The sequence below is a fragment of the Rhinichthys klamathensis genome, unplaced genomic scaffold (assembly GCF_029890125.1).
Source record: "Rhinichthys klamathensis goyatoka isolate OS25496 unplaced genomic scaffold, OSU_Roscu_1.1 h1tg000018l_1, whole genome shotgun sequence".
NCBI lineage: Eukaryota > Metazoa > Chordata > Actinopteri > Cypriniformes > Leuciscidae > Rhinichthys > Rhinichthys klamathensis.
In genome coordinates this window covers 2,861,169-2,874,359 of record NW_026606569.1, presented here as the reverse complement: position 1 = coordinate 2,874,359, position 13,191 = coordinate 2,861,169, and the positions used below count along the sequence as shown (strand labels likewise).

General features: G+C 47.3%; 1 protein-coding gene across 1 annotated transcript in view; it reads right to left on the bottom strand.

The window, feature by feature from the left end:
- Positions 1-3,619: 3,619 nt before the first annotated feature.
- Positions 3,620-13,191, bottom strand: part of LOC130070639 (NACHT, LRR and PYD domains-containing protein 12-like) — a 61,461-nt gene continuing 51,889 nt past the window's right edge. The window contains exon 6 of the mRNA XM_056235113.1: positions 3,620-4,645. Coding sequence (XP_056091088.1) covers positions 4,122-4,645 — 524 coding nt within the window. The 3' untranslated portion in view covers positions 3,620-4,121. The remainder of the gene's footprint in view (positions 4,646-13,191) is intronic.

Below are 13,191 nucleotides of genomic sequence, written 5' to 3'. Positions count from 1 at the left end.
CACCATACCAGGTGCAAATTCCAGACATGACGGAGCAACCGACAGGGCATGCAAATCTCCAATTCTCTTGATAGATGAAATAGCAAGGAGAAATAAAGCTTTCAAAGTGAGGAATTTTTCTGAAACCTCTTCAATAGGCTCGAAGGGAGCCAGAGCCAGACCCTCAAGTACAATGGCTAAATCCCAAGCCGGTGCTCTAGAGTGCAGTGCAGGTCTCAACCTCAATGTACCACGGAGAAAACAAGTAATCAGAGGATCTCTCCCAATCGAAGTACCCCCCAGAGGGGTATGATAGGCCGAAATAGCCGCCACATAAACTTTTAAGGTGGAAGGAGATAATCCAGCAGAGAAACGGTCTTGCAGAAAATCGAGAACTGAACCAACAGGGCAGTTAACAGGATCTAACTGACGCTCACCACACCAGGTGGAGAATAATTTCCATTTCAGTGCATACAGTCTTCTCGTGGAAGGAGCTCTGGAATGGAGAATGTCTCAACGACCTCAGTCGAGAGACTGGATTCTATGAGCCTGGCCCCCTCAGAGAAGAGCTGGCTGTGTGAGGGGGAACCATATAGAGCAATGCGTTGTACAAACGATGTGAAAGGTCGACTTGACTTTAGTTAGACCAAAGTTCTCCCTAAGAAGCTCCACCACCTCGGGGTGAAGTCTCCAATCCCCTGGGCCTCAGCCCCTGCCTCAACAGGATATCTGCTCTGATATACGAGACCATCAGTGTGTTGTCCGCCATTCGCCGAGCAACCACTTATGATCGCCCCCACTTGTGAGGGAAGCATCCGTCGATAGCAATATGCGTCGACAAGAAGCCCCGAACACTGGGCCTGGGCGAGGAACCAAGGTTCTTCCACATGACCGAAGCACGAAGGCATAGCCGCGTGACCTTGATCATGCGAAAACGTATTTCCCCTCGGAGAAAACCCCTTGGTCCTGAGCCACCACTGCAGGGGTCTCATGAACAGAAGGCCAAAAGTAATACGTTGGACGCAACTGCCATGAGACCCACCCGTCTGAAACTGTTTCACAGTGAGTGACTGGCCTAGATATACCCCATTACGGCTGTAAGAATTGCTACACCTAGAAAAATGGTCCTCAGAGCACACTCTTCTTGGCGTTGAGAGGCAACCCCAACATCCTTAATGAGACAGAACGACATCTCGATGCCGAACTGCCATAAACTCAGATTGAGCTAGGAACAACCAATCATTGATGTAGTATAATACGCGAATGCCCTGGAGTCTCAGAGGAGCCAGAGCTGCATCCACGCATACTGTAAAGGTGTGGGGTAATAAACCTAGGCCGAATGGAAGAACCCGATAATGGTATGCTTCGCCCCCGAAAGCAAACCTCGGGAACCTCCCTCATCCTCTTTCGGAAACAATGAAGTAATGGCTGTCTGCTGGGAGGAGGAACCCCTTCTACAGCTCCTTTTGCAGAAGTGACAGTACTTCCTGCTCCATAACCAAAGCCTGCTCGGGGTCCACCAATGAGAGGAGGACCCCTAGAAATCTGGGCGAACAAGAACCGAACTGAATTCTGAAACCCTTTTCTATAGTGTGCAGGACCCACTGAGAAATATGTGGCAGTAGTTTCCACGCTGCCAGAAATTTACTAGGGGAACCAGTCTCTCAAGACTGGCCTCTGGATTTATTTGAACAGTCACTACGGCGCCCTGAAGCGGCGAACCGGCAGGGAACAACCGAACTGACCATTCTACGACCCTCCTCGGAGGATCGTATGGGGATGCTGACACCTCGGTGCCCTGAACGGCGAACCGGCAGGGAACAACCGAACTGGCAGCGCTGCAACCCTCCTCAAAGAGTTGCACCCCAGAGGAAAAACGATTTCTCAAAACCGTCCCTTGGTTGAACAGTCACTACGGTGCCCTGAAGCGGCGAACCGGCAGGGAACAACCGAACTGACCGCTCTACGATCCTCCTCAGAGAATCGCACCCCAGAGGTCGCCGAGGAGAAACGATTTCTCAAAACCGTCCCTGCCCCGGAGGAGCCCTCAGAAGCCTGATAGCCTCGTTTTCTTGCGACAGGACTTCTTATCTAAGCTTTATTAGAGATGATGACAGTCCTCAGATCTTGCCTACCTCTAACTAGCTTAGTTCCTACGACCCTCCTCGGAGGATCGTTGAAAAAAGCAGGCACTTCGGCGCCCTGAAACGGCGAACCGGCAGGGAAACCGAACTGACTGCTCTTCTTTTTTCTTATTTGAAGGCTCGTTTGGGGACACTGACACCTTGGTGCCCTGAAACGGCGAACCGGCAGGGAAACCGAACTGGCAGTACTGCGACCCTCCTCAGAGAGTCGCACCCCAAAGGGCGCTGAGGAGAAACGATTTCTCAAAACCGTCCCTACCCCAGAGGGGACCACTTCCACTTCCTTACAATTCCTCGTAACTGGAAATCGCAGCACACTAGATCTGGCATGTGAAAGCTGAGAAAGGGCGGAGCCCGTCCCAACCCCCGCTGTCAGATCCGTTTTCGAACCCCGAAATACGAGCCGTCTCCGAGCCTCGGCAACAGAGAGACCCGCGCGGGGAACGCGAACCGAACCGTCCTCCTCGAAGAACGCCCGGCGGGAGCGGAGCGTCCTCACGGACAGCTTCTCGCAATGCACAGTCAGATCCCTCGAGAAATGACTGTTGCATGCTCCACTCCCAAACAGCAACAAAAAGCTGATGTGTGTCCCCACCCGTGATGTAACGAGGGCAGGGAACAACACAACGTCTATAATATTGCTTTGCTCGCCATAATGATAGATAGTGATATATATATTGGGCTTGACAAACAACAATAAATAGACAAGGACAGAATCACAGAGAGCGCTTGCTGAAGACAACAGAAGCTGTCGCGGTCTGTTTTCAAGGGTGCTTTATAGTTTCCTGGTCTATGACGTCACCCATGACGTATCGGGCTTCCATTGGACTGATTTTACACGTGCTTCATGACGCAATCACGCAGAGCGTTCCCACCGCGTCTCAAACGCAGCTCGAAGTTCCCTTGAAAGGGAACATCTGTTTTGTTATTAATTTAATTATTTTCATAAATTTCACAAATGCAAATTTTCTTTTTTGTTGTAGTCTCCTTTATGATTGTTTTGGTTAATATTATGTGATGTACGTATGCTTTCTCTTTTGTATGTTCTTGTTCTCAGCATTATATAAAAAATAAAAAAAAACAGACAAGAACGCATATTGAGAAACGGCCTTGAACCTTTCTGCAGCGAATCACAACAGATGCAGGAGCGCGGCGCAGCCTGATGACGTCACACACACCAGACCAAAATAAAAGTCCTGTTCACATCATGCGTTTTTCTTTTGCATCTGAGAAAATATTAATAACTGGCATTGAGAGAGTATGAGATTCTGTCTAATAGGCAAAACTGTGATGTTTGTGTGCAGAAACCATTTATACCAGATATTACAGTATTAATATGCAAATAGCTACAAATGTTGTTACAAGTTAAAAATACATGTTAAAACTGTGTATGAATTAATAAAGAAAAGTTCATAATGTGTCATTGTGGGATTGGCAATATGAGCAAAATCATATTTCAAGATGAGACATGTTAACAATAACACCAGGTGTGTAAATGCAGTTCTGTTCAGGTTTATTTAAAGTAAACTGGATTATATTACAATAATTGATCAAGTGTTTACAGTATGATCAGATGATCTGGGTTTATATATTTCACATTTATTAATACATTGACATTTATCAATTTTACAACAAATAACATGTTTTATAGAATGAAACATTTCATTGAAAGGTAATTTTGATAGTAATAATAAAAATGATTTCTGTGACAGAACAATAAGAACTGAATATAGTTTGAGAAAAGCACAGATACACACCGTCACTCATCGTGACACACACACACACACACACACACACACACACACACACACACACACACACACACTGATCTTCTGTCTGTATGAGGATTCATTACACACATTTATTCTGACATGTTATTTTACTGTTATTAATGTAATGAAGAGACAATAAGAGACTCTAGAACACCTCACTGTTACTGGTGTATCATGCGGCCCAAAGCATTATGGGTAGAATCTCTGAACAGTCTGTTCTCACTCATCAACACAGTTTCACTGATGATCCATTATAAACCCTAAACCCAGGATAGAGTGTGTGTGTGAATGTGGTCTGGACTGTGTGTATGAGGCTCGTTGCTTCTCTGTCGACGCTGTAGAAGGACAGAGTTCCTGCACTGGGATCCACACACACTCCTATTCTCCTGCTGATGGGCTTTACAGTGAGTTTAGTCTCTATGTTATTGTGTGTGAATGAGTAACCGGAGGAAGAGCAGAACAAACTCCAGGACTGATCATTAAATCCAAACACACACTGATTACCCGATCCCTTCCTGCCGATGCTCTTATATGACACTGATATAAACACACTTCTCCCAATCCACTCAATCTCCCAGTAACAGCGTCCACACACACTCTCTCTACACAACACCTGAGGCACATCATCAAATCTGTCTGGATGATCAGGATACGGCTGGAGTGTGAGAGTGTCAGTAATCACTCTGTTCTTCTCAGACAGACGGAGGAGTTTACTCACAGTGTTCAGATCCAGAGTGAGCGGAAGAGAATCTGAGGAAGAGAAAACACATCAGTGTGTGTGTGTGTGTGTGTCTGTGTGTGTGTGTGTGTGTGTGTGTAAACTGATGATGATCTGATGGAGAGAAAACACATCAGTGAGTGTGTGTGTGTGTGTGTGTGACAGAGAGTTTGTGTGTGTGTGTGTGTGTGTGTGTGTACTGATGATGATCTGATGGAGAGAAAACACATCAGTGAGTGTGTGTGTGTGTGTGTACTGATGATGATCTGATGGAGAGAAAACACATCAGTGAGTGTGTGTGTGTGTGTGTGTGTGTGAACTGATGATGATCTGATGGAGAGAAAACACAATAGTGTGTGTGCGTGTGTGTGTGTGTGTGTGTGTGTGAACTGATGAGGATCTGATGGAGAGAAAACACAACAGTGAGTGTGTGTGTGTGTGTGTGTGTGTATGTGTGTGTGTGTGTGAACTGATGATGATCTGATGGATCACGCCGACGGATCACCACCTTATCGTGGTGGGGCACTTTGCGTGTCTCCGTGACCCCTAGAGCTATGTCGGCGGGAGTCTTGCACTCCTGGTAGGGCCTCCCATGCCGAACAGGTCAAAGGGTAGAGGCCAGACAAAGAGTGATCCCAAACGCCTCAACGATGGAGCCGCCGGAAAGTGGTGGGTGTGAGAGAACCACCAAAATGGCGGAAAAGTCTGAAGAAGCCAGCCCAAATGCCACGTGGGTAAACCCGGAGGGGTACAGTGGCTAGGGGAATAAACCCTGATGACAAATCTGCCTTTTGGGGACAGGCACAGGCGGAACCCAGCAGACCGGGCCACCAGCAGCCCCCTGCAACTCCTTTCAGACGAAGTCGTCATGGGTTCTCTCATGCCACCGGAGATCCTTCTGGAAGGAGCCAAGATGGTGGGATTGTGGAATGCACACCTGCACCTCCACCTTAATCCTTACCTATGTGCAAGCTTCTTGCTTCCCTTGTCCCCCCCCCCCCTCCCTCCCTCCCCTAAGAAGTCCTGTGGCGATATGGAATGGTGGTAGGCACAGGCCAAGGATGTGGCTAGGAGTGCCTAGCCAAACCATGCACACAGGCGGCAATGGAGTGATGGTCGTTGCAACTGTGGGATGGAGCAGCACATTGCCTCGGCAGCTTCTATTGCGACTGAGCAGTTCCACGCTGCTCACCCCTGAGATGGGGAAGGACCTGGAAAAGGTGGTTTAAAAAACGTCTGCGCCATACACTCTGGGTGGTATACCGCAACCGCCGGAGCATCCCATCATGCGGTCGAAAAACGAAAGAAAGAAATAGACACCTGAGTATTGCTTCATGGAATGTCCGCACCTTGTTGGACCTGGCTGAGACATCTGACAAGCCTCGTCGTAGAACAGCGCTTGTGGGCCTAGAGTTAGCAAGGTACAACATCGACGTTGCAGCCCTCAGTGAGACCAGACTTCATGGAGAGGACTCCCTGACGGAGGTTGGTGCAGGGTACACTTTCTTCTGGAAGGGGGTCCCTGAAGGCATTCGCCGGACCCATGGAGTTGGTTTTGCAGTGAAGACCAAACTGCTACAGCTTATCCCTGAATCTCCTGTCGGCATTAATGAGAGGCTGATGACCTGGCGCATCCCTCTTGCAAAGGGATGCTTTGCTACCCTCATTAGTGCCTATGCACCAACACTTGCTGCCGAGTCTAACATCAAAGAGGACTTTTACCTTGCCCTTGACTCTGCCATAAGAAAAACTCCAGCCACAGACAAACTCATTCTCATGGGAGATTTTAATGCCAGAGTGGGCATAGAGCACCTGGTATGGGATAAGGTAATTGGCCGGCACGGAGTTGGGAAGATGAATGACAACGGCCTTCGGCTCCTTTCTCTCTGTGCAGAACACCAACTGGTCATCACCAACACCATATTCCAGATGAAAAATAAATTCAAAACCACCTGGCAGCATCCACGCTCAAAACATTGGCACCTCCTTGATTACGTAATAGTCCGGCAAAAAAATCGGAAAGATGTCCTGTCCACTCGAGTCATGCGCGGAGCAGAGTGTTGGACTGACCACCGTATGGTCAGGTCCAAACTCCTCATGAGTATTAGACCATGAGGACAGCAGTCACTCGGTGAGAACGTCAAGAGCGCGTAAGTTGTTTTTTCTTAATATACAGTTCTCCTGTTGCTCTGTTTACCATTTTGTCAAGTAAGTAGGGCTATTTTCGATTCTTTGCTTCTTTGTAATTTTTATCTTCACTAAATATCTTTATTTGAATTAGTCGCGTTCCTATTTTGAATATCTGCCGTCTTAAGGGTTGGAGTCTGTTTGTTATTGTAGCACTTAAGTATTGCTGTTCATAACAGCTAGTTTCGATTTGGGCCATTGTCGGGATACTTGCTTTCGCTGTGCTAATTGCAAGGGCTGTTAAAGCAGATATAAATTAGAAGTAAATTCAGGTGAAAGCCAGGACAGCAGTCACTCGGTGAGAACGTCAAGAGCGCGTAAGTTGTTTTTTCTTAATATACAGTTCTCCTGTTGCTCTGTTTACCATTTTGTCAAGTAAGTAGGGCTATTTTCGATTCTTTGCTTCTTTGTAATTTTTATCTTCACTAAATATCTTTATTTGAATTAGTCGCGTTCCTATTTTGAATATCTGCCGTCTTAAGGGTTGGAGTCTGTTTGTTATTGTAGCACTTAAGTATTGCTGTTCATAACAGCTAGTTTCGATTTGGGCCATTGTCGGGATACTTGCTTTCGCTGTGCTAATTGCAAGGGCTGTTAAAGCAGATATAAATTAGAAGTAAATTCAGGTGAAAGCCAGGACAGCAGTCACTCGGTGAGAACGTCAAGAGCGCGTAAGTTGTTTTTTCTTAATATACAGTTCTCCTGTTGCTCTGTTTACCATTTTGTCAAGTAAGTAGGGCTATTTTCGATTCTTTGCTTCTTTGTAATTTTTATCTTCACTAAATATCTTTATTTGAATTAGTCGCGTTCCTATTTTGAATATCTGCCGTCTTAAGGGTTGGAGTCTGTTTGTTATTGTAGCACTTAAGTATTGCTGTTCATAACAGCTAGTTTCGATTTGGGCCATTGTCGGGATACTTGCTTTCGCTGTGCTAATTGCAAGGACTACCACAGCTGTCCTCACTCAGACGATTGATAGCATTATTTCTATGTTGTGTGCGCGCTGTCGCGGAAGCGTCAGCGGAAGCATTCAGCTCTCGTGTTCAGCCTCCTCGTGTGAAGACCGACTCGGGTAAAGACTTGCGACTCTACCTGCGCGACTCCACCGAGCAAGGACACCTGCAAGGCACTTAAAGTATCTTCTTCACCCTTTCCTTTCCTACCTTTATCTTATTTCCCATTATCATTATGTGCTTTGAACACATTCCTGTTGTCTCTCGACAACGCTCTCTCACCACGCACAGAAGGCAGCGCAATACTGCTTATCTGCGCCCGTTTCTCTCATCCTCACACTCACCTCTCACTCTTTCTATGGGTCTATGGAATTGTCAATCAGCAGTCAATAAAGCTGACTTCATTCCAGCCTTTGCATCTCATTCTACTCTTAATATCTTGGGCTTGACTGAGACCTGGATCCGTCCAGAAGACTCAGCAACCCCTGCTGCTCTCTCTAACAACTTCTCTTTCTCTCACACACCTCGCCAGTCCGGGAGGGGTGGGGGCACTGGTCTTCTCATTTCTAACAATTGGAAATATTCACCTCTCTCTTCTCTATGCAATAACAACTCATTTGAATATCATGCTATTACACTTACAACTCCCATGAAGATCCATATTGTAGTTATTTATCGCCCCCCAGGTCAACTAGGAAGCTTTGTAGAAGAGCTGGATGTGTTGCTGTCCTCTTTCCCTCAGGATGGCATCCCACTTGTAGTCTTTGGCGATTTCAACATTCACCTAGCGAAGCCGTATGCAACAGACTTCATCTCTCTCCTAGCCTCTTTCGATCTCAAACGGCTCATCACCACCGGTACTCACAAGTCAGGCAACCAACTGGACCTGGTTTACACACGCAACTGTATCACAGACAACATTTTGGTGAAACCTCTCCAAGTTTCAGATCATTTCCTCATTACTTTCAATCTACAACTCACTACCCATGCTCCACCAACCTCCCCACCATTTACTTTCAGACGAAACCTGCGCTCACTTTCTCCATCCCATCTTTCCTCTGCTGTGTCATCTTCTCTTCCCTCACCCTCACATTTCTCATCTCTGGATGTGAATACTGCAACGGATACTTTATGCTCCATCCTAACCTCTTCTTTAGACAATATCTGCCCTCTCTCCTCTAGGCCAGCACGCACCACTCCCTCTAACCCCTGGTTATCTGAGGTTCTTCGTGAACACCGGACCAAGCTCAGGGCAGCGGAGAGGAAATGGCGCAAATCAAAAGACACATCTGACCTCAGTAGGTATCAATCTCTGCTCTCTGCCTTCTCTGTTGACGTTCACGCCGCAAAATCTTCATATTTCCACAACAAGATCAACAGCGCCTCTAACACACGTTCACTGTTCAAGACATTCAATTCTCTCCTCTGTCCACCTCCACCACCACCCACCTCCTCTTTAACTGCTGATGATTTTGCTAACTTCTTCACTAACAAAACTACCACTATCAGCAGTCAGTTCTCAGCACAGGAACCCAGACTAACCTCTCCCACAGCCAATAACCTTCTCTCCTCCTTCACTCCACTAACCGAGGAAGAAGTATCTAAACTTCTCCTCTCCAGTCATCCTACCACCTGCCCTCTAGACCCCATCCCCTCACACCTTCTACAAGCCATCTCTCCCACACTTCTACCAGCTCTCACACACATTATCAACTCATCCCTCCACACTGGCATTTTCCCTACAGCATTTAAGCAGGCTCGGGTAACCCCTCTGCTTAAAAAATCAACATTAAACACATCACTTCTAGAGAACTACAGACCTGTCTCTCTCCTACCATTCATTGCAAAAACACTTGAACGAGTTGCTTTTAACCAAGTATCATCCTTCCTGTCTCTTAACAACCAGCTGGATGTCAACCAATCTGGCTTCAAGAAAGGACATTCAACTGAGACTGCATTGCTGTCAGTCACGGAAGCCCTGCGGATCGCAAAAGCTGCTTCCAAATCATCAGTTCTCATTCTACTGGACCTGTCTGCTGCCTTCGACACTGTGAATCATCAGATCCTCTTGTCCGCCCTCTCATCACTGGGCATCACTGGAACCTCCCTCAACTGGTTTGAGTCCTATCTCACAGGTAGGTCTTTCAAGGTCACATGGAGAGGTGAGGTATCCAAAGCACATCAACTGACCACAGGCGTTCCTCAGGGTTCAGTTCTCGGACCGCTCCTCTTCTCCATTTACACCACATCACTGGGACCCATCATACAGGCACATGGTTTCTCTTACCATTGCTATGCTGATGACACCCAGCTCTACCTCTCATTTCAACCAGATGATCCCACAGTAGCTGTACGGATCTCAAGCTGTCTGGCGGACATCTCGGCATGGATGAAGGAACATCACCTGCAGCTCAACCTGGCAAAGACTGAGCTTCTCGTCCTCCCTGCCAATCCGTCTCTTCAGCACGACCTCACTATCCAGGTAGATTCATCCTCAATCACCCCATCAAGGTCGGTCAGAAATCTTGGAGTAATCTTTGATGATCAGCTGACCTTCACAGACCACATTACAAAGACAGCTCGATCATGCAGGTTTGCTATGCACAACATCAGGAAGATCAGGCCTTTCCTAACTGAGCATGCAACACAACTTCTCGTCCAGGCCTTGGTCATTTCTAGGCTTGATTACTGCAATGCTCTTCTGGCTGGACTTCCATCATGTGCAACTAAACCTCTACAAATGATCCAGAATGCTGCAGCTCGTCTGGTCTTCAACGAGCCCAAAAGGGCCCACGTCACTCCTCTGCTCATCTCTCTGCACTGGCTACCACTCGCTGCTCGCATCAAGTTCAAGGCTTTGACGCTTGCTTACAGATTGACCACAGGTTCAGCTCCCTCCTACTTCCACTCACTACTACAAGTCTACATCCCTACCAGAAGCCTACGATCGGTCAATGAGCGACGGCTCGTGGTACCATCACAGCGGGGCACAAAATCACTCTCCAGAACATTCTCATTCACGGTTCCATGCTGGTGGAATGATCTCCCCACCCTCATCCGGAATGCAGAATCCCTGACAACATTCAAAAGACAACTGAAAACTCATCTCTTCCGGGAGCACTTAACTTAAAAAAAAAAAAAAAAAAAAAAAAATACTTTCCTCTATATCCTCGCTTGCCTGCCTTATGCTACTCCGAGCTATGGCTGAACTTTGTATTTTGAGCACTTCTTGCGTTGCTTTTGCCTCTTCACGATGACTCGCTTGGTTTAGTCCTCAGTTGTAAGTCGCTTTGGATAAAAGCGTCTGCTAAATGACTAAATGTACCATGTGGTCAGAGGACAGCCCCCTCAAAAAAAATCAACTGCTCAGCACTCAGTAGCCTCACCTCACGAGACCTCCTTCGACAGCTCCTCGCTGATAACCTCAAAAAGATCCCGGAGGAATCAGCCGACTGGCCAACACTGCGCCAAGCCATCCACAGTGCAGCATCAGAGGCATTGGGCCAGTCGAGGAAACAGCACCGGGACTGGTTTGACAGCAATTCGGCTGAGATACAGACACTCCTCAAAATAAAACATGATGCCCATAAAGCTCTTCTGTCCTGCCCTGGATCTCCTACCTTCAAAGCCACCTTTAATGCAGCGAGATCTGCAACCCAGCGTGCCCTCCGGACCATGGAGGACACTTGGTGGGTGAAGAAGGCAGAAGAGATACAGCGCATGGCAGACTGTAACAACTCACAGGGCTTCTATGATGCCATTAAAACTCTCTACGGCCCCAGGAAGAGAGCGATTGCCTCCGTTCGTTCAGCTGATGGCTTGACTCTCCTCAAGGACCGCCATGAGATCCTCACCCGCTGGGCAAACCATTTTGAGACTCTCCTCAACCTCAATAACCCTGTTGACACCTCTATCCTGGATAATATCCCTGATCTATCACCAGTCACACACCTCAATAATCCCCCCCAGTTTCTAGAGACACGCCAAGCCATTGCGAGTCTTAAAAACAATAAAAGTGCTGGACCAGATGGCATTCCGGCAGAGGTCTTCAAACATGGAGGGTACCTTCTTACACGCCGTCTGCACCTCCTCATCTGCCATATCTGGGAATGTGAGACCCTCCCACAAGATTGGAAGGATGCCGATATTATGGTCATCTATAAACAAAAAGGGGACAGAGCCGTGTGTGGCAACAGCCGTGGAATCTCCCTCCTCTCCATCGCAGGGAAAGTTCTGTCAAAAATCATGCTCAATAGGCTAGTTAAATACATCTCAGAAGCTGCACTCCCGGAAACGCAATGTGGCTTCCGGAAGACTAGATCCACCACCGACATGATTTTTGTCTTAAGGCAGTTGCTAGAAAAAAGCAGAGAGCAGCGCACAGACCTCCACATAGCCTTCATTGACCTCAGTAATGCATTTGATACTATCAACCGTGAGATGCTCTGGAAACAACTTTCCAAACTCTGGATGCAAGCCAGAGTCACCACGGGAGAACTTCAGTCAGAGTTCTTTAATGTAAATGTTGGGGTGAAGCAGGGCTGTGTCTTGGCTCCAGTCCTTTTTAACCTCCTTCTCTCTGCCGTCACTCAACTTTTTCATTATGCTTTAGGACACAAGGATGGTGTTCTTCTTGAATACCGCCTTGATGGAAGCCTCTTTAACATTCGGAGGTTGCAGGCTTATACAAAGACCAAATCCTGTTGCATAGCTGAACTACAATATGCTGATGACTGCGCGATTCTAGCTCATAGTCCAGAGTCCTCAACACGGTAACTAGTCTCTACCAATCCTTTGGTCTTCAGGTTAACATTAAAAAAACTGAAGTTATTTCCCAAATCTTCTCTCAAACCTCCCCCCCCCCCCAGCTTCCATATAAACGGCATCCCACTTAAAAATGTAGATCAGTTTACCTACCTCGGTTCAACTCTGTCCTCTTGCTGCTCCCTTGATATTGAAATATACACCCGCATCAAAAAAGCCTCTTCATCATTCGGTCGCCTTCGTAGTAGGGTTTTTGGAAACCGAAATTTGAGGGTCAGCACCAAGGTTGCCGTTTATAATGCTGTGTGTGTCTCCACCCTGCTTTATGGGGCGGAAACATGGACCCCATACAGCCGACACATCACTCTCTTGCAATCCTTCCACATCCGTTGTCTCCAGAAGATCCTCGGCCTCTCCTGGATGGACCGAGTCCAACATGCGGAAATCTTACAGAGCACCAATTCTATCTGCATGGAAGCCGCTGTGGCTAAGAAACATCTACGATGGATAGGGCATACTATCCGTATGCCGGACCACCGCTTGCCTCGCCAAGTCCTCTATGGCCAACTACAAGGTGCCAAATGAGCAGCTGGTGGACAAAAGAAGCGCTATAAGGACTACATCAAGGGACTTTTAAAGCATTCCAACATCAATCCCATGCAGCTTGAAGCTCT